General features: G+C 42.5%; 1 protein-coding gene and 1 long non-coding RNA gene across 5 annotated transcripts in view; both read right to left on the bottom strand.

Annotated features, from left to right (window-relative positions):
• The window catches only part of KDM7A (lysine demethylase 7A), a 64,052-nt gene extending 45,616 nt beyond the window's left edge, over window positions 1–18,436 (bottom strand). For 3 of the 4 annotated variants that reach the window (XM_061444932.1, XM_061444933.1, XM_061444934.1), the window contains exon 1: window positions 18,147–18,434. In XM_061444932.1, coding sequence (XP_061300916.1) covers window positions 18,147–18,262 — 116 coding nt within the window. In that variant the 5' untranslated portion in view covers window positions 18,263–18,434. Of the gene's footprint in view, window positions 1–18,146 lie in introns of all 4 variants that reach the window. The other variant, XM_061444935.1, reaches the window with a different exon arrangement.
• A 1,098-nt stretch (window positions 18,437–19,534) lies between these two features.
• LOC133264867 (uncharacterized) lies at window positions 19,535–20,424 on the bottom strand. The gene is made up of 2 exons (XR_009741789.1): window positions 20,220–20,424; window positions 19,535–19,790 (listed from the first exon to the last, which is right to left on the bottom strand). It is a non-coding gene; the product is annotated as an uncharacterized LOC133264867 (long non-coding RNA).
• Between the last annotated feature and the right edge of the window lie 413 nt (window positions 20,425–20,837).

The following is a 20,837-nucleotide window of genomic DNA, read 5'->3' as shown; positions in this document are numbered from 1 at the left end:
ATTGTGTGGAGAGCTGATTTTCTATGCAATGATTTCATGTAAGCAAAATTGAATTTAAGCAAATAAAAGTAAAATGACTGTTCACACTAGAGTCAAAAGAAGTACATGCTCAGGAAATAAAAAGAGCTTTACATGCAAAAATACACAATGAAGCCAACATTTTCATTACAGTGTAAGACTGTTAGGAAGAGACAGCTTGATTCATAATAGCATTGGCAATCATGGATTACATGTAGCAGTTTTATGAGAAGTACTTTTCCTAATGACAATTTCATGGCAAGGCCAAGTTAACATTACCAAAGTACTTCTGATGTATTCTTTCTGTTTAGTATCATCTATTAAGCACGTACCAAATTTCTCCCCTCTTCCTATGCCAACTGAGATTTCTATTTAGTCTTTCCAACCAGACTGATTACATCAAGCTGCTTTAAAAGAGTATTTATAATTAATTTTTGTCCCTATGCTTTTAAAAATCATTGTTTTACAGAAATGAAGGTCTGAAAGAGCCTGGATCTTTTGGTGTAGATTTTAGCGAAATAAGCGGCTCAAGATCAGAAAAACAAAACATTTAAAAAAACTACAGCAGACCTCAAAATTAACCAGAATGTCAGTGAGAGCAAAGAAAAAAAAAAGAGAGTTTAAAAGCTGCAGTGTCTGTTAATGACTTTATTTCAGTGTGAAAGCGATGAGAAACTAGTACCATACCAGCAAGAGAATCAAAACATAAGATTTATAGGAAAGAAAGAAAAGTACCTGAACTGAAAAAATTTCTTTTAGCACTTCAAAACCAGCACCAGTGTAACCCTTCACAGATGAAGTAACGCATTCTACTCAGGAATTCAGAAAGATTCTCTGTAGTGGTTCAGACTCTCATCTTTCTCCATTCATTTTCCCAGTGTTGCCAAACTGACACAGCAAAGAAAAGGAGAAACAATAGCCCAATCTTACTTCAGGCACTATGTATTAGAGGAGTTGCAACTGCTAGAAGCATGTTGAAATAAATGAGAACATCCTGCCCTTCCCACAAGTAAAGCAGGAAAAAGTATTAATACTGGATTTCAAGTAATTCTAGGGATACTACAGTCACAATTTAGCTGACCGCAGGCAACAAATCTTTGATCTGGTCATCATGCATGTAACACCTCTGTCTTCCTATTAGGTAGCATGGGCCTTACATGCACAGAAGAATACACATATTAGTTATTTGGTTCAAAGAGAGAGGGCACTGGATAGGGAAGAAATAAGAACAGAAATTAATTGCCTTCCTAGACATTGATGACAAAATTTTTCCATGATGTATTTTTACCGCCTCCTCAAGCTCCAAACCACTGAAAGCTTACCTCTTCTCCTCTAAGATACTCCAGAACCAGTCTCTGACAAATAACTGCATCTTATTTACATAATTTGCCTTATTTCAATTACCAGCCAGGGTTATTATGTTATAACTGTGCTTACAACGAAGGAATAAGCTAACAAAAAAAGCCACCTTACAACCAACCAAGAAAAGGTACTTAAAAACAGTACCTTTAAACCAGTAAGGTTTTAAAGGCAGAACTGACACTGTCCTGATTCTATGAAAAGGAAAACCACCACTACAACATCTTCAACCCACTTAAAAGACCTGCCATAGCTATCTTGAAGGAGACATCTTAGCTGAGTGCCTGTGTATGGTTGTATTCTGAAAACAAACTACCACCCAAAATTGCTACCATTATTTTTCCATCAGAAAAATAGGAAGAAATAGGCCGAGTTCTACTGCAGAGGTAACAAGATGGGAAAAGGAAGTCAGTATACAAGTTAATTAAACCTTCAATCATTCAGGAATAAAGCAACTATGACAACTGTAATACAGCAAACGAAGGCCATCTCTTTTCCTGACAGAAAATATAAAAAAAATAAACCTTGAATAAGCTTTTAGATATATGTATTGTCGACACACATTTGCTTGCTTCAACTCTTACATTCTTATTGTCTTAATCTTTCTCAGTGCCAACTTGCACACAGACTCCTGATAATTATCACTCTGTCCCCAGCCATCCTAATGAAGCACTGTGTATGATGTGGTTTAAGAATTACTGTCACGCCAAGTCCTTTGACCACAATCAACATGAACTTCTGTTCCAGTTCCAGCGCAGAATTTCCTGTTAGGTAGAAAGGGCCTTTTGTATGCAGAACAGACATATTAGTTACGTATTTCTAAGAGAGGAGGTATGGGAAGGGGAGGAAAGAAAAGATGAAGTTGGGGCTGTTCAACCTGGAGAAGAGAAGACTGCGTGGAGACCTCATAGCAGCCTTCCAGTATCTGAAGGGGGCCTATAGGGATGCTGGGGAGGGACGCTTCATTAGAGACTGTAGTGATAGGACAAGGGGTAATGGGTTAAAACTTAAACAGGGGAAGTTTACATTGGATATAAGGAGGAAACTCTTTCCTGATAGGGTGGTGAGGCACTGGAATAGGTTGCCCAGGGAGGTTGTGAATGCTCCATCCCTGGCAGTGTTCAAGACCAGGTTGGACGAGGCCTTGGGTGATATGATTTAGCGTGAGGTGTCCCTGCCCATGGCAGGGGGGCTGGAACTAGATGATCTTAAGGTCCTTTCCAACCCTAACTATTCTATGATTCTATAAGTAACTGAATCACAAACACACAAACAGCCTATAAAAAGAAACCCAAAATGACAAACACATCTTAGGAAGCAGTGACATGATACAGCTTGAATTGATCTAACAGCTTGCAGCCGCTGGAAGAAATAGGTTACTCATTCCCTTCCAAGCAAGCACTCCCATTTTCCCTTACCTGCAACAGCCCTGGTACTTGCCTGGTTACAAAACAACCAGTTTTCACACACTTATCTGACAGAAACTAACCTAGCTAGTTTTTTTCCCCTTTACCAAGTTAGCTTACAGCACAGCTGGACAGCTGTCAGAGCCAGCCCATGAGAGGGAGTGGGACTGCGCAACCTGGAGAGAGGCACATGAGAAGTTGGGCTGCCCCTTTGGCAGTGGAAGTCAGTACACCTAGCCAGGCATGGTGTTGAACTTCACCTCCATTATTCACTAACACTCAGCACTGCTCCAATATAATAGGTAATTCCAAGTAGTTTACCAATTAGATTGCAGGGAACATCCCTCCGTGCATCTGAAAAATTTCCAAGAATTCAATCATATACTCTGCACAACACTGAAGAAGACATGACTAAGTCCAAGAGATGCACATACTGGCACTAGATGTTGTAATCCACGTTTTTTCAGATACCACAGTATTTAAAATGGTCTTAATCTGGCTGCCTTTTGATATCCCAACTCTTCTTTGGTATAGTGCTTAGTTTATCTTGAGACCAGTTATCTGTAGCTCCAGCTACAAAAGTAGCTGAAGAAAGTACCAGACAAATGTATGACTTTATGCCACTACCAATGTTATTTGCCTACAAAAACACTCCAGTAATTCACTGAAGTACATTAGTAACCACAACAGATGAGAAAACCAAATAAGTAACCCAAACAGTTTGAAGGCTAGATTTCTAAACCACATCAAACAGCTTTCCATAAAGCAGGACAAGATCAGGACTAATTTTCAGCTACAGTGTCACCTCCTAGATTGAGAGAAACGTGATGAACATGCTGAAAGGTGAAAATACCTACCCACTCTTAATAAAAGAAATACCACTTTTTGCCAACTTTTAGGGAAACAAGGAGACTTAATGTTTGCGGATTCTGGGGAGGTTAAGAGACTGAATAGAAAAAACCCACTGATGCTTGTTGCAGTTTCGGAACTCCAGAATTACCTACACCAAAGTCTCACAAAAGAAGTATTTATTATACTAGTCTTATGCAACATGCATCTCCTTTTTTAGATACCAGGCTAACCACCTCTTTTAGGCCATCTGCACTGTATATTAAAAGCAGTTTTAATTTATTTATAATTTTTTTGGTATGTCTTCAGCAGTTCCATTTCCTTCTCAACAGCTTGAAGTGTTGACTGTTCCTCATCAACAAAGGGCATGGACTGCAGCCTCCCTCCTACAGAGAGAGTACTAGCTGGTTATTCCGGTCGCCTAATAAAGATGAGCTCTTTAGAAAGATCAAGTTGCCTAATAAAGATGAGCTGTTTGAAATGATCATGAAGTATGACAAGTACTATCAGTACTGTATTATTATATGCAATGTAGTCTGTAAAGCTTTCGACATCCTGAGTAATACTGTCAGTAGGCACCATCAGATCTGTCTTGTTCTCAAGCACAGTGATAAAAAAAGGTTTAGAGGTGAACAGTAACAAACCCAGGATGGCTTCTTAGCTCGAGGGGATTGCTTAGAAAGCTAATGATTGTTTTTAAACTGTGCCCCTTCATTGGAAAATTATGTCAGGCATGATTTGAAAAATATGACTTTCTGCTAACAACATTAGGCAATACCCTTTTCTGTCTCCCACATCCTAGCACCAGCAACCAATATTAGCACAACCTTAAGACTCCATTGCTGCAAATCCCTTACTCCTGGTTTACTGTATGGCTGATTTGCTGCTTTTACAGACTGCAGCAATGGCAAACTTGGCTTCAGCCTGCTTTACACACCTTTTAATTGGCTCCTTATACCAAATACAGTTTATCACCTAACTGGTTTAAATATTTCTGAACCAGACTGGGTTTAAAGACCTCCTGGAGCCTCTGACTAAGTAGCCTTAACGCTCGCAGCAGCATTCAGAGTTTCTGCAGCTGTACCTGAATTAAGCCTTGTATTGCCTTCAAAATCAACTCACCTAAATAGCTCTCCTTTAAGGGAAAAAATAAACTCATCTGTTTCTCAACTGTGTAATTCCTCTTCCGGCCTGCAACACTCTTCAGACATTGCTAAGGACTTTTAAGCAAGCGGAGTAATTTCTGCATCTTCTAGCCACGACATAAAACACGATGTCTCCTATAGCTGTGACATACCTTACTTTTGTAAGGCAAATAGACTTGCAGTCAATAGCAAGTAGAGACAGATGCTTCATTTTTTAAGAAATCTGAGAGCAAACTGGCTCAATCCTCTCTAGCGCACTATCCTCATTTCAAACGCAGATGGAGCAGCTGATTACATTAACTCCTATTTAAGCTATGATACAAGCAAACTGTTTCAGATACACAGATAATGAGTTTAAATATCAGATGTTACATTGGCTGGCTGGCAGAGCAGTAAGCAGAATAAGCTCCTTCAATCAAACAGATAATGCCCATAATTTAGATATCTTTATTGGATTGTCACCTGCTCATACAGATCCAGAGGGGCATAGTGGCCAAAACGGTATCCATGCAGGCCTCAACATATCAACAAGTTACTTTTACACATCAGTCCTCCTACAGAAACCTTAACTATTCAATCCTCTTCAGATGGAATTAATGAAGCATAGTCATTTTCAGACCACATGGAAACTTCACATACTGCAGAACAAAGCTAAATAGCTTTGGGGGCTGAGTTACACCAGAACCAAGACTGAATTTTATCTTCGTCACATTTTTACTCTGGACACAATCGGACATACTGATTTTAATCTAAAACTCTACACTTACACTCATCCAAGGTTAAAAAAGCCAGTTTTGCTTTATTATAAGCTCTCTAGAGTCACTAAAATTTTGCAAAAGCACAAATCCTCATCTTTTATTCTAGATTTTACACACAAACACTTTTAGAGGTAAACTTTACTTCAGTCTGTGCTACTCAGCTCTGCAGCTTTCAGACTGGGGAAAAAAGATTTTGCCTGTATATCACTCTAGTGTATGCAGAGATAGTTCTGACAATGCTACCTTCTTCACAGTGGTAGAATACTAATCACATTCAAACAAAAATACCCAAAGAAATGTAAAGTAGGACGCTGGAAGCAGAGGACCTACTGCAAAAGGTCCTCTGGAAATGAGTACAGACATTTACCATTCCTGTAGAGAATGATAAAACAGAGACATTACAGTTCACTTACTGTGAAAAACACAAAATTAATTCTTCATGAAAATTTTCTGACTCAAACTCTGCTTAATTGTTTCTATCAGAGAAGACAGTAAGTGTGCAAAGAGCAGCACATCCAAGTATTTTATTTTGGGTGTCAACATTACAGGAAGTGATTATATGAAAATGTTTTGATATAAGCTAAGTAAATTATGTCTTTGCAATTCAAGAGTGAAAGTACACATTATTACAGGTCTTGGGCTATGCCTGCAAGTGTAACCTGCACCATCACAAACCGGAGGCCAACTGGCTGGAATGCAGCTCTGCAAGGACCTTGTAGTCCTGGTGGACAACAAGCTGATCATTACCCAGCAATGCAACCTCATGGCAAAGGCAGCCAAATGCCTCCTGGGCTGCCTCAGGAAAAGTGCTGCCAAAAGGTGGATGGAGGTGATCTTTCCCCTCTACTCAGCACTACTCAGGCCACACCTTGAGTGCCAAGTCCAGCTCCAGGATCCCCAGTAAAACAGACGGACATACTGGAACAAGTCCACCTAAGTGCCATGAAGATGACTTAGGGACTAAAACCTCCTTCAGATGAGGAGAGGCTGAAAGCACTGCAACTGTTCAGCCTGGAGAAGCATAAGTGCAAGAGAATTTTATCAATGTGGAAAATATATATTTATTTATTTATTAGCTGCTATTGTGGGTAAACATTGGAAAAGGTTGCCCAGAGAGGCTGCAGAGTCTCCATTTGTGGAGTCATTCAGAATCCAGCTGGACACAGCTCTGAGCAGCCTGCTCTACCTGATCCAGCTTGAGTGGGGTTGGGAGGGTGAACTAGATGATCTTAAGAGATCCCTTCCAACCTCAGCAGTTCTGTGAGTCTATGAAAGTTATTTACTAAATGAAAGTTTTCTAGGTTATTTTGGGTCTATCACTACACTGTAATATATCTAGTTTAAACCAAAACTAAGACTACCAGAGGTCCTCTGTTCCACATCAGCTGATACTAAGAACACTAGGATGCAGCCTTGGAATGAACAGTTGTAAGGAATACTTACTTTCAAATCCTGAGTAAAGAAGAATGAAGGAGAATATGCAAGAAAGGAGGGTGTGGTGTGGAAATATATCTACATAAGGACATTAGGGCAATACCCAAATAAGGATGCTGGCCTCTAAAGCCTACTTAAATTCAGAAGACAGCCAACCACCAAGGTACCTACACTCACCTAGCACCTCACCACTCGACCTGAAAATTCCAAGAGCACCATCTATTCTGCTCACCCTGCAAACCCAGCCAGCATGCATACTGTTCCCTGGCGTTTAAGCCAGAAGGCAAGCACAGATGCCATGCTTTCAAAACATCAGGCACTACAAAAATAGTTATGGAGGAAGAAGTGATTTTGTTTTTCCAAGTAATATGGCAGCAGCACTGCTTATTCAGGCTGTGGGAGTTCAAGCCCACACATCTCAAGGGAATGTTCACCTCCAGGTTACTTTTTATATAAAGATACCCTTTTATCTCCCCCACTTACAGCCTCTTACTCTGAAGAAAGAATCCAAGAATCATGGGCCCAGAACAGAATGTAACATGACCCAAACATAATCTTCTGCTTAGGGCACTCAGATATTGACAAGACTATACTGAGTCCCAGTCCCTGCTCTTGACATTAGCGAACAAACACATATGGTGAACATTCACAACCTTCTGCAGGTCTTAGTACATACTTTTTTGTAGTCTTCTAATTTAATAGTGTTTTCTACAGGAACATAACATGCTATCCTCTGACTATGAATGCACCTGTTTTTATTTAGAATAAAGCAGAACTGTCCATTACTCTATATATTTCAGGAACTAGTAAGAACTTTAAATCTGCCTAAAACCTGATTCATACCTGCCAGACTTTTCCGAGTACAAGTAATAATTAACGGTTGCTGCTTTTCTGGTTTGAAAAGGGATACCAATGTTTTACTTTCCTTTACAACCTCTACCTACATAATCTGAAAGCTTCAAAAAGATTTTTCTTTAATTATCCAAAAAGTAGGAATACTTCACATAAGAACAATCCTTTACCACAAGTGTTTCCTAGATAACAATTTAAAGGCCAATGGTCTCTAAAGAGCCTTTAATGAGTTCTGTAATTCACTGAATGTAAAGTATTAATCTATTTTCTTACCATTCAATTACAGTAGAAAAGTTTATTTTTTTGTTTGTATTACATAGCACTGGCTGTGAAACTAAGTAAAACTAAAAACACTAAGAAAAAAAAATCATCAATATACTTGAAGAGTGAGAATTCCCCAACCTTACAGCATAACTTGTAGTACATCAATTTAAATACACCCAGCGTCAGCTTTCTTTTTTAGACAGTTTTTACTTTTATCAATTCAAACCATAGAGCTACATAAGACAACCTCAAACTGTGCATTTACCCTCAGCAAATGCAAGAAAACAGTCTCTTCTTTATTATGCTGCTTACTCCCTTTGTAGACACCCCCTAAGAACAGAAAACTGTCCTAACCTCAGCCCTGATTTTTCAGACACCTGAAAACCAGAAGACCTGTTCAGTCACTTTGTGTCTGGTACAGAGTTTTAAAAAGAAAGTATCTGCTCTGCTCACAGTGTGTTAGCATATAGTCAGGAAGTCTCCAATACAGTCAATAAATTTCCAACAATGATCATTCAGAGATTCACAGGTTTTCTTCCAAACACATATGAAGGTATACAGGGTGCTGGCAAGCTTATTAAGGGATAGAGAACATTTCCTAACAAACAAAAAACCTTGTTCCATAGTACCGTGGTGCACAAACTTCATAGAAAGCTGATTAATTACTCAAATAGTTCAGAGCAATACAGACATTCACACTGGAAAGAGAATTGTACAACTTCTTCAGATTGGCATTGTAAGAAATAATTTTACTACACTGTGTTAACCAAGAATCCAGTACACAAAGCATATTCACCTGCTACCTCCCAACAGAAAAATAGACTATTCAGAACATTTACTAATGTGTTCTAAAAAGCATATTATATTTTACCAGTTTTGCCTTGGAACACTGTGAAAAACTGCACAGAGGGTTTCCTGCTTCAAGCTGAGAGACAGTCCACAAGCAACTCCTTGGGATTTTCCATGTAGTCTGCATAGGGAACTGACACTGTATACAGCAGAAATACATTCACTTCCATATTCACCACACATGCACCAAGAACAGCAAGTAACACATTGCAATTCACTCTTAATTACATAATGTAGATGTACCAGTACCTGTTTCATGTAAGCCTAGTCCAGACAAACAAGGTGTTTGCTCAAAATCATTTCACTGATCATCCAACCACACTTAAAAGACTAAAGCTTCTGAATGGAGTTTCATGATGCTTCAAGCACAAGCGACAGCCAAGGCATTTGCTTTCACTCAGTTAAAGACAACACTTTTCAGCAAAGATGCTAGTCTAACCCATCAGTACTTTACCTATCCCATTCACTGTCAGCAAGAGTAAGAACTGCATTCTAAACTACTTTTCCTATATTCACTTATATCAGAGCAGCACATTTTACTGCAGAGTTAAGAGAATCTAACTGATGCCCCCAAAGGTCCCAGCAATTCAACAGGAGGGTATGGCATCAGAGGCATCAAGTTGCTGCTCATCTTTCCATGACACTGATGTGTCCTCTGAGCAGACAAATACCATAGTCAGAACTCGAGATTTAAGAGAATACAGGTGTACACCATTTTTGTTAACATGCTTTTGGTCTTATCTTACATAAGAAATAGCTAGGACAGTGTGGTTTGGGCTTGAGGCTGTGGCGTGTGCATACGGCACGCCATCATGAAATAAAAAGGGAAAACAGTATCCTGAGAGGCAGACTGGCAACATTTGCCTGGGCACAATGTCACATTAGCAAAGCTATCTCGCTTTTTGGAACTGTTCCTAGATTGCTCCGTAACAGCGCTTCGCAGCTCACTGATCTGCCCATTCATACCCCTGAATGCCGAAGGCCGTTTGTTAAGTCACAGTGCCTCATTTCACTTCCACTGGTACTTGACACTGAATTTCGCAAGTAAGCATAACAGCATAATGTAATCCTTTAGTGAAAGGATCCAAATATTTTTGTTATTGAAACAAAACTAAAAATGTGTATCTCGGGCAAGCCACCCACAAGTTTTACAAGTACTATTGCGTAATAAGACACTGCAATGTCTTTGATTGCTCTTCATTTACCCAATTTGGCCTTTGTTTACTGGCCCTCAAACATCAATATCCCAAAAGGAGCACACCAGTCTGTTCAAAAAATACTGCCTGATAAGTGGTAAGAATGACAGATCAGATCAATCCTATACCCTCAATATCAAAGATTTCGTTTCTCAGAAAGTCACCTTTGCTTGCACTCATTTTCATGAACTACTGCTTTAAGAGCTTTTAAGTGAATAAAGCATTAACGTAAATGGAATAAACATAATTAAATTTATGAAATTAGTTTCCCAGGCTAGCTGCAATGTCAGCTCAGTTTCAAATGAAAATAAATAGACTTCATACCCCAATATATTAAAAAACCAGAATAGTCATCCTCATCCAGCTGGCTTTTAAGACAGAATGATGTGGGAGGGATTTTAAAAAAAGCCTTCTTGCTTTTGTGGCAAACATCAGCATTTATGCTTGCCTGAGCAGCAATGAACTCAATATTTTCAAAAAGAAAGACCAGTTTTAAAGTCTACTTTAGTTAATGCTGAAGTAATGGAGAAAACAGTATTAAATATTAATTCCATTCAAAAGCAGAATTGACCTGAGGAGATGTAACTAGCCACATAAATCCACATTACCACCATATAGCAGACATCTCAAGACTATTCATACTCCATAGATTGTTAGTTCTGTGTATTCATGAGCTAATGTTACAATACATTAGAAAGGACTGACAAATGAAAAATAGCTTCGCTATTATAAAAGCTGTATATTTCACTAAAGTCTCTCCTACGTTGCTAATAAAGCAACAGCAAAGTTGTTAATTGAACTCTTACACTTCAGTAGTGAGACAAGTGTAAAACCAGAGCACATTTCTGGTTTTAAGCATGCACACACGAAAGTCTTTACTGATTACTCAAGAGTTGCTTTAAGACAGTAGTATTTTATTTTAGAATGCTGCAGGAGAAGTAAAAACATCTACATGAAGAATACGAGTTCATCTTCAACTTGTGAAAACTGCCATGCAAGCAGAATAGAGACACTGTATAGGGCAATCTTTCTAAAGATGATACATAAAGTGCATATAAAAAACTGCATGCACTGAGCATAAGAAATCTCCTAATGATTATGTGGACAGTACATATACATACATAAAAAAAAAGTGAGAAACCACAAATGAAGAATGAAAATTAATGCGATTTAATCCACTGGCAATTAAGAGAGTGATACTCTACTGTAAGGCTTAATCTATTTTATTAATATATTTTATTGCCATTGTGTTGCCATAAGAGAACACAGCATTATAAAGCGATCAAGACAAGTTTAAAATAAAAGGAATATATTTCACACTCTGCACTGTAGCACCTTGTAGACATATACAGAAATTAGGTGTACCAAGCAGCAGCCCCTCACCCTGACATCTCTTACCTCTACTTTGTAGATACGGAAGTCACAAATCAGAAACTTTTGAAAACATTTTAATGCTATGTAAGCATTAACAAATGACATTTTGGACTATAAAATAACCATAAATGAACTAGCTAATAAAAAGAAAATCCACTATTAACTATTTAAATTACACAAAGACTTACAACACCTTTGTCTGTATGGTCAAGAACCACCACCAACAAAAAAAACAACCATCAAAAATATTGATCGAGATAAGCTATAACACTACAAAAAAATTAAAGGTAGTGTTTAAGTAACTAATGCTGCACTTTTGTATCTTTTAACTAACACTGAACAAGCAATAATTGATTTGTACTTTAGAAGTTAGAACTATTAGCATTTAACAGTTGTTTTGAAACTCACCAGAATCTTGTTGCAATTCTAAATTATGTACCCTTCAGTTCTCTTACAGATCTTTACTGGACAGTATTTTTTTCCTTGCCCTGGTTAGTATGTCAGCATGCATATTTTTAAAACATCTACTGTGTTCTATTCCAAAACATCAAATGAAAGAAAAAAAATTACCAAATTACAGATCTAAGGGAAGCAAGTGTTTGCTTTCAAAGTACACATACTTCAAACAAAGCCAGTTTTTCAAGAAAACGGGAAAGAAAAAAAGATGTACATATAATTCTACACATTATTACACAGTTTCAAACACTGAAGAAATTTGAATACTCTACAGCACTCATTATGGCAGAATGCATCTACTTTAATATATATTAATAAGTCTTCCCACTTCACAGATGGGAACCGAGAGGGGAAAAAATGGTTTGCTCAAATGAAGAATCATAGAGGATTGGAAACAGACACCCAATTACACAAGTGCTAGTCTGGCATCCTTATTACTATTAGTTTCTTTTCAGTTTAACCAAAACAGTTTCAGCTTTTGTATTGTTAGAAGAGCTGAAGTCACTTAATTCTTTGGCAGAGGACACACAGCTCACTGGATTATAAATTGAGGCTTCCATCTTACCTCTGAGGAAACAAGTATAAACCAAAGAAAAGTAAGGTTAACAAACACATTAACTTTCCCCTGAGGTCTAAAACACTTCACTAACATACACCCAGTTGCTACAGAAAGAATTTAAGGCTTCTACATTATAAAAGCCAGAAGGTCAGCTCAAGACGCTCTGATGCCAGACCAAAAGCTCTAGTGACTAGACAAGGATCTGTTGATTCAGTTCAGGCCCCTGAACATTTACAATTACAAGACCTTAATTTTCTGTAAACAGGTCTACACCAGCAGGCATTCCCAAGAGTCTCTCTTTGCAGCCTCCATGTTTCTTGACGTGAGCATCACCATATCTTGTCCTCTAAGTCCCTTTAAGACAGACACGTACGCTTCGCCCGTCTCTGCAAACAGGTGATGCTCTGGGGTTGCAATACTGCATCTGCACTGGAAATGCCTTGCTTGCTATGGACCCCACCAGATGAGTAGATAGGCTTGGGATAAGGCCATTAAAGTCAAAGCAGAGTAACATATGGTGACTCAGACACAAAAAACAAAGTTCCACAAAACTGGGTGAGCCACTGATCCCAGAAAAAGCCAGTGAGGAAAAAAACCTGGGCAACTCCTCTGTCTTTTCCCACTATCATCTCCTCCAGCAACACAGTCCTCACCAGTGTTTTGCAACAGTCTGGGACTCGTTCTAGCCCTTGCTGAGCCTGTTAGCTCAGTAACCCAACAAAACCCTAACCCAGCAAAAGAATCGGTTTTGTCTGTTTCCTGAGCAGAGCTGATTTACTGAACAATCAGAGAAGCACTGGACCAGCAAAAGAGAAATTACAGCAGCATGCAGCCAGGAAAGGGACAGTCTCTTTCAGCAGCAAATAGCAGGCAAGCCCATCATGCAGAACCTCATGTATAAAACTCTAAAACAAAGAACCAATTCAGGCAAGGTAGTCACTATAGCATGTGCATTTCCTTAATTTCTCAAGGAGAAAGCCTGCCTTCAGAGTACAAACCAGTGCGTTAAGAGGGACCTGTGCTGTGTAACCTAACAGAGGTACAAGAGGGAACCTTGATTATGAAACTGAGATGAGATTAAGGAGTGGTTGAGAAACTTCATGCTTCTTCAGAGACCAAATGAAGACATGCTCAGATCTATACAATATCAGAAAAAAAACTGTGTTCTACATGAACTTATCTCAGATGTGATTCTGGCGCTGTTTGGTTTTCCATCTGGAAAAAAAAAAAAAAGCCTCGAGGCATCTGCAATTTAAATAATCATCTTCAAAAGGTACACAAAATGCCTTTCTTTTCAAATGATATTACTAAATGGTTTTTAATAATGACAAAACTGTAAAAAGCATCAAATACTTCATGGCAAAGTTCTACATACCATCAATGAACAGCCCTAGGAAAGGGGGGAGAAAAAAGCAAATTCTTTTAAGAAAGCTACTCAGAATACAGAATTAATCCTGAGAGCAAGAGCTATCAATTTAAAAATAATTCTGTATAATTTCAATCAATTTGATTTTGCTTTGCAACATAAGTACATAAATACATCCACTCCATACAGGTTCGTGCTCTATTTCCTTTATTGCCCTCTAACCTGTTCAAATGAAATGCCGATTTCTGTAAACATCAAAGCATATAAAAGGGATTTATGGCTTCAAGTTTTGTTTACACAACACATCAAAGATGAAAACTGAGCAAAGCTGGATGGACTGTCTTCCTTCTTCCTGAGGGGGAGACACCAAAGCTGATACCATCATGAAATTTCAGGAAAAATTACCAATTTTGAACAAAATAGGATGTTTCCCCTTCTATTACCGACTTCTGTGGCTTTGAAGAATAAAGCATGTCCTTTCTTTAAGAAAAACTTTTTTTTTTAATGTTAAAAAATACGTTTAAAAAGTTACAGGCATTTTAAAAGGCAAAGACCATTACTGTAATTGACATTCACCCATTTGATAACTTCTTACCTCTTTGACTTTGGGACGTGCTAGAAGTTCACTCTATGTTCACTGACAAAAAAACATCCCTTGCACAACTGCTACACAGAAAACTTCATAAGGGCACCTGCATTTTTAATTCTTAGTCTGCCTGACTGACTTCTCCATGGTCCTTTACAGCCAGCACAGCACCAGTGCAGCTTTACAAAGCAAACAGCCTTAAAAAGCTAACTCTACAAACATTTACTCCTGAAGCATTACAGGCAACTTTACATTGTGTTGACAAAAGCTGAATTATATGCTTAAACTTAAGTTTGTTCAGACCCATTTGAAATCTAGTCTTCAAGAATAAGTGAAGTCCATGCAATGCACATTAGCCTAGTTGAGTACAGGTATCATGGACAGAATAAAAAAAAGGACAAAAATTTCAAAGCTGACTCCACAAACACACTCCAAGAACAGAGCTGACTGCAAGATCAGTTTAAAAAAAGACGTTCTGTGGTTACATATATCACAGTGAAAAACACTAGGGAGGAAAAATGACAGTATGTAGTTAACCTAGAAACTGAGTTAGAGCATCAAAAAACAAAGGGAGACAGAGACAGAACGAGAATTATCATGCTGTGATACATGTCATTTGAAGATAAAGCCAAGAATTTAAATGGGTGTCAAGAGTTACTGAACAGATTCAAGAAAAAGTTGAACACTCAGAACAGCATGAAGGAGTGTTCTAGCTAGGATATATCCTAGACAAGCCAGAAAGGGAGAAGCAGCTTAATGTGACATCTTCATTTAAAGAAGATAAAAAGACCAGGAAAATACAAACACTGCTTAAAATATAAATGGATTTGCCCATCTGAAAGATTTGACAGTTTGTCAGACCTTAGTCTCTGCAGTCTCTCCACTCCTGCAAGCAATTCAAGAAAGTGATGAAGCCTACACCACCACACAGACGCTATGCTCTTTTGCTCAGTAAGAGCTAATTACACAAGATGATTGTGGCAGGATGTTAGGCCCACTTGTAGAGTAACTAAAACCCAGAATGTAAGCTCATAACCTTGTAAGGCACATCAAAATATTTGCTTTTACACAAATATTTGCAGAAGCAATAAAATGCATATTTGGTAATATCAAAGTACTGATAACAGCAAACCAAAACACAGTCATCTGAAGACACAGAGCGCAAGAACATCCGGGGGGGGGGGGGGGGGGGGGGGCGGGGAGGGAAATATCACGTAAAATTTAAAGGGACTAGTACCAATGTGTCAGACCAGACTTCGTGCTGCCTGCAGCACACTGCTAAGGCACTCTCCGGACTATACACAGGAAGGCAGCCAAGAGTCTGTAATCCAATAATACGTGCTAGGTATCATGCTAGTGTACCACAGTCTGAAAAGTAAGCACGGGTTTACATGTTTCTGAATATGAAGTCACACCAGTCCCATTCCACAGGCTTGAAAAAAAATAAATTAAAAATAATAATAATAATCAAGAGATCATGAAACCACGAAGTTCACAAAAAACATCAAGATTTGAGAGGGTGTGTTTTCATTCACAAGCTATGTAACAGTCTTCAGATACTCACAGAGCAAGGGGAAAGGCACTCGCAGAGGAGACCAAGCTGGGAGAGGACAACAGGTCTCCCACGCTCCTGTCCTTTCGTCACGAAACTGGGTGAGGGTGCAACTAAATCCCAGAGCAACGTGGCTGTTGCCAGCTTCTGCTGGCAAGCTTTCTTACTTCCCACACTTAGGGCTTCAGACTACCAAAGCAGTTCAATGTTAGCACAGTTTTTCTAGCAACTGCACAACAGGGCACGGGAGCCACTGTGGACCTCAATGGGGATCCAGATTTAAGAAAGCTACAGAGGTCCACATCACCTTTGTATCAGTCAGTCAACACCATCCTCCTCGTCACAATTGCAGAAATTAGTTCATTTGTACCCTGATAATATTAGCACTGGCATTAGACTGGCATTTAAGATAAGCCTGAATGTAAGCTGAACAATTGCCTCGACAGACTGGAAGAGCAACACACAAATGCAGAAAACCACTTGCAAGAGAGAGAACCTGTAACTGTACAAAGACTTTCAGACAACATCTGCACCTTTATTACAGGCAGTGATCAAGTTTTGACAAACCTATATTAAGCTACTATAATCCAAAGCAGCAGTTGTGTGTCAATTATATACAACAGTACTAACAAGGGGAATAATAGTGTAGTTAAAAATATTTATGAAGGATTGTTTTTTAAAGGTCCAACTATTGTGCTTTAGCAGTTTTTAGAGTTTACAAAGCCCTTTTCATAGGCTCTGTTATACTGTGGTTTGAGTCAAGGGAAACCCACGTACAAAGAACAAATCATCTCAACGCATGTACAAGTCAACATCTGAAATACTGAAAGCCTTCCTTTCATCGGAAAACGTGGCAAGAAAACACTCATGTGTAATAATTACTGTTAAGTAACACCTAGATTCGCAACTTACTTTTAGACAGCGTTTTTCCTTTGCCAGTGAGAGGGAAGAAAGGAAAAACAACAAACACTACACACACATCCCCCAACCATCGTTTCTCTGCTGCAAACGCTGAGGGCAAGAGATGAAAGGCAAACGCGGTCGGACCGGCACCTCTTCCCAACGGGGAGCCCTCTCCGGCGCACAGCTTTGTTCCGCTGCCGCAAAGCCCCGGTGCGGTCCCGACTTTACGGGCAACTTCGGGGCACTGGGGGACCGCCACACAAGGGGCTCAGGCAGCGGCAGGCTCCGCTCGGCCCGGCTGGACGCGGCTGGGCCGTGCCGCCCCGCGCCGGCAGAGGGCGAGTCGGCTGTCTCGCCGGAAAGCCTGTTTTTGTTACACGGGGGGTATTTAAATGTCCTGCTGTCAATCACGAGGCCCTTCCTACACGGCCGCCAGCTCTCCGGCCAGCACGCCGGGGCTGCCTCACATAATGGGGGCAGCAGCTCGGAGCCCCGCAACCCCGGCTCGGCCGAGCCGCGGGGCCCCCAACTTGCTCCTTTGTTTAACTGCCCGTGAATCCCTGCCGGCTCCCCCTGCTCGCAGCCGGGAGGCTGCCGCCGGGCCTGTATTATCCACACGCTCGTCTCGCAAAACACACGCGAGTCGACGGCGGCCGTTCGGGACAGGGCTGGAAACGTCAAAACGGCGAGAGGTGCGCCGAGACCCCCTTTCATCTCCCGCCCCAGACAAAACGCCCGGTAAACCGGGAGATCCAGCCCGGCTGGGGTACAGCCCCGGCACCCCTCGCGGTGCCCGCTCCACGCTTCTCAGTCAAGAGACCGCCCTGTCCCGGGAGAGACACGCTGAGGGAGCGGGGCGAGGGGGGGACACGACGCCTCCCCAAAGCCGGCTCAACTTCAGGGTGGCGCCGGCCCCGCATCTGTTGCTCTTTCATAACCGCCTCCCCCCTCGACCGCCTCGCTTGGCCCGGCCGCCCCCTCGCAAGCGAGGACGCGTGTGCCCAGGGACGACAGTCCTCGCCGGCACCGGCCGCTGCCACCGCCGCGGGGGGGAGCCGGAGCGGACAGCAACCCGGTCCCTCCGTGCCGCCGCCGCGTTGCCATTGTCCCCCCGACCGTTACCGGCGGGCGGACGGGACACCGCCACCGCCTGTGCCCAGTGGCCGACTCGGCGGCTCGCTCGTCCCCTCACCCAGCGCCACCCGGCTCCTAGCGCCTACCTGCCGTGGAACCAGTCCTTGCAGATGTCGCACTCGATCATGAAGCGGCTCACGTCGTAGGGCTCCCTGCACACGCAGTACACGGGGGTCGCGGCGGCCGCCGCCGCTCCGGCCATCTTTAAAGAACTCACTGACTGAGGCGCCCGCCCGCTCCCCCCCCTCCTCCTCCTCCTCCCAGCGCCGCGGCCGGCGGCACCAATAACAACAGCGCGCGTGCCAGCCCCACACGCCGCGCGCGCCCCGCCGCCGCCGGCAAGGCACGCACGCACGCACCGGCGGGCGCGAGCGGACAACAGCGCGCGGGGGCGCGCGCACGTGCGTCACCCGGCCCCCGCGGAGGCGGGAGGAGGAGGAGGAGGAAAGGGATTGGGAGCAGAGGGGGGGAGGGAGGAACGAGACCGCCCCACCCCCTCCCTCCTTCCCTCCCTCCGCACGGTGCTCGTCCCCGCCGCGCCTGCGCCCCGCGCCCCACCGGTGTCAGTGAGCGTGCGCGGGGGGAGGGAACTCTAGGGGCCGGGGGGGGGAATCGGGCTTCCATTGGGGTGCAGGGAGGGGGGGCGCACGTGCCGCCCCCCTCGGGAGGGGGCGGGGCGCGGGGAGGCACGCGCTGGCCCTGCCCCTCCCTCCCTCCCTCCCTTCCCGGGTGGTGGTCACGCGGGGAAGGGGGAGGGGCAGGGTGCCGCGAGGACACGGGCGAGGAGGGGGCGGGCCGCAGCGCGCGCGCACCGCCTACCCCTTATGTAACCACGGTGGCTTAAGTGGCCCGAGCACCGGCAGAGGTGGTTGAAGGAAGGCGGAAGAGCTCGGTGCCGCCGGGCGCCCTTCATCAGGCCACGGCCGTCCCTCATGGCCGGTTCCTGCTGCCTCCGCCCAGCACTGTGTCAGGGGCGCCTGTGGGATGGGGCTGTCCGCCGGGCAGGTGCCCCGCCCGGCCCGGTCTCCTCACCATGAGGCCCTTCCTGAGCAACGACCTGCCGCAGGCGGCACCAGCCCTGGCGAGGGTCCGCCGGGTGGGAGGCCCACGCCGGTGTCTGCCAGGGATCCGTCCGCTGTTGGCACCGCCTGCAAACTGGAGCAGGTGCTGTAGAACTCCGGCGCTGGCCGCTCCAACCTGAGCCGGGCCTGCTCGAGAAGGTGTCTTCTTTCGGTCTTAACTGAGCTCGTGATTCCAGTAAAAGTAGCTGAAGACCCAAACAAGGATCACACACAGTCAATCACATGACACTCATTCACTGCGATGCGTGAGGAACGTTTTTCCCCAGCGCATCAGTGTGCAAACTGAACTCCATACATTGAACAGTACAATGGGCACGTGATGGTGCTTTTTTCCTGTAGGAACAGACCTCATGGCAGAGGTACATTGGGTTTTACAACACTTAGACAGGCCGGGGTTTCATTTGGGGTTTGCAGCTGGTTTATTTGTTGGCCAGTTCTCTGCATATATTTGCATCCCTGTTCCATTTCATGCCATCTTTCAGGGGACAAAAGTAACACTGATGCATTTGTTATGTGTCATCAAAGTTAAAAACATAGAGTTTAAATGGAGATTTTTACTTGCCTTCCCGCTGGCAGGCAGGATCTCTAGATGGAGCTCATATTGTCTAAGGAAACAGGGAGTCATATCCTCCATGCTCAATGTTCCAACTTAAAAGCAAAACACTAAACATGTCAAAGGGGGTGTTGCAATGATCATAACCGTTACAGACTAACAGTTCATACTGCATTATAATTTTACATCCAGTGTCCTTAATTACCAGTAGCCACCAAAAAAAAAACCCATATGCTGTAGGTTTGTTTGGCAGGGGGAAGCTCAGAAGTAGATGTTTCCTTTCTAGGCTGTTATTGTGAAGCTAGCTAATGCTAATGTTAACATTTATATAAGACGGCAACACGAGATGGTGATTTGGCAGCAAATTGGACAGCAAAGAAATGTAAAACAAATCCAGCACGCAGGCTATGTGACTGAATGGAGAATGAAATGGAGAAATACAGCAAATGTGAAGGATATCTTCAAGAAATCCCAGCTTTTCAGACCAAATCCTGACCCGTTTAGAAAGTGCACACGATTCTGACCTGCAGGATGTTGTAAGTGGAGGTTTTGGTCCTCTTCTGTTTTCGAACACATCCTGCTATTTCAGCAGCTCAGAATATGGCCACAGACACATCAGTCCTCTAAAAAAACCCTGATGTTAAGCTTAACAGGGGTAAAAAACAGCTGTATGGTAACAAATGGTGATTTCAGGGTTTCTGGAAATAATGCATATCAAGAGGCTTTCTCATGAAACAAAGTTTTCCTTTGTTAATCTGATTCAGAAGCACAAGCCTGCAAGCTCTCGCAGAAATAATTACAGGTAATACAACAACTACTGAGAGACAACTGTTCAAGTTAAAGTTGTCATTCTGTGTTTGTGCAAGTAAACAGCAGCTTATGTAGCCACACTGGAGTCTGAAAGTGAACAGTTCCTTGCTCCTTAGCTTGCTGTTCCTTAGGTTGTCACGTGGCGAATTTTATCTCAATGGTGCAGTTACCAGCTGCAGTGGTAACTTTATCCAAAGTGGCCATAAAAGTACACACATGCTGTATTTCAGGAGGTGTCAGCAAACAACAAAATCCTTAATCACCTCAGTAAAGCACACTGCTGGGCATTACCACAAGTGATCTAACGTGTGTTACGTGGGGAGGAGAACTTG

This window comes from Pezoporus flaviventris, unplaced genomic scaffold (genome assembly GCF_033815535.1).
Source record: "Pezoporus flaviventris isolate CSIRO_AGI_PZ_B2104156 unplaced genomic scaffold, CSIRO_AGI_Pfla_v1 ptg000002l, whole genome shotgun sequence".
NCBI lineage: Eukaryota > Metazoa > Chordata > Aves > Psittaciformes > Psittacidae > Pezoporus > Pezoporus flaviventris.
Note: the sequence above shows the minus strand (reverse complement) of the source record. Positions and strands in the feature narration are given on the sequence as shown.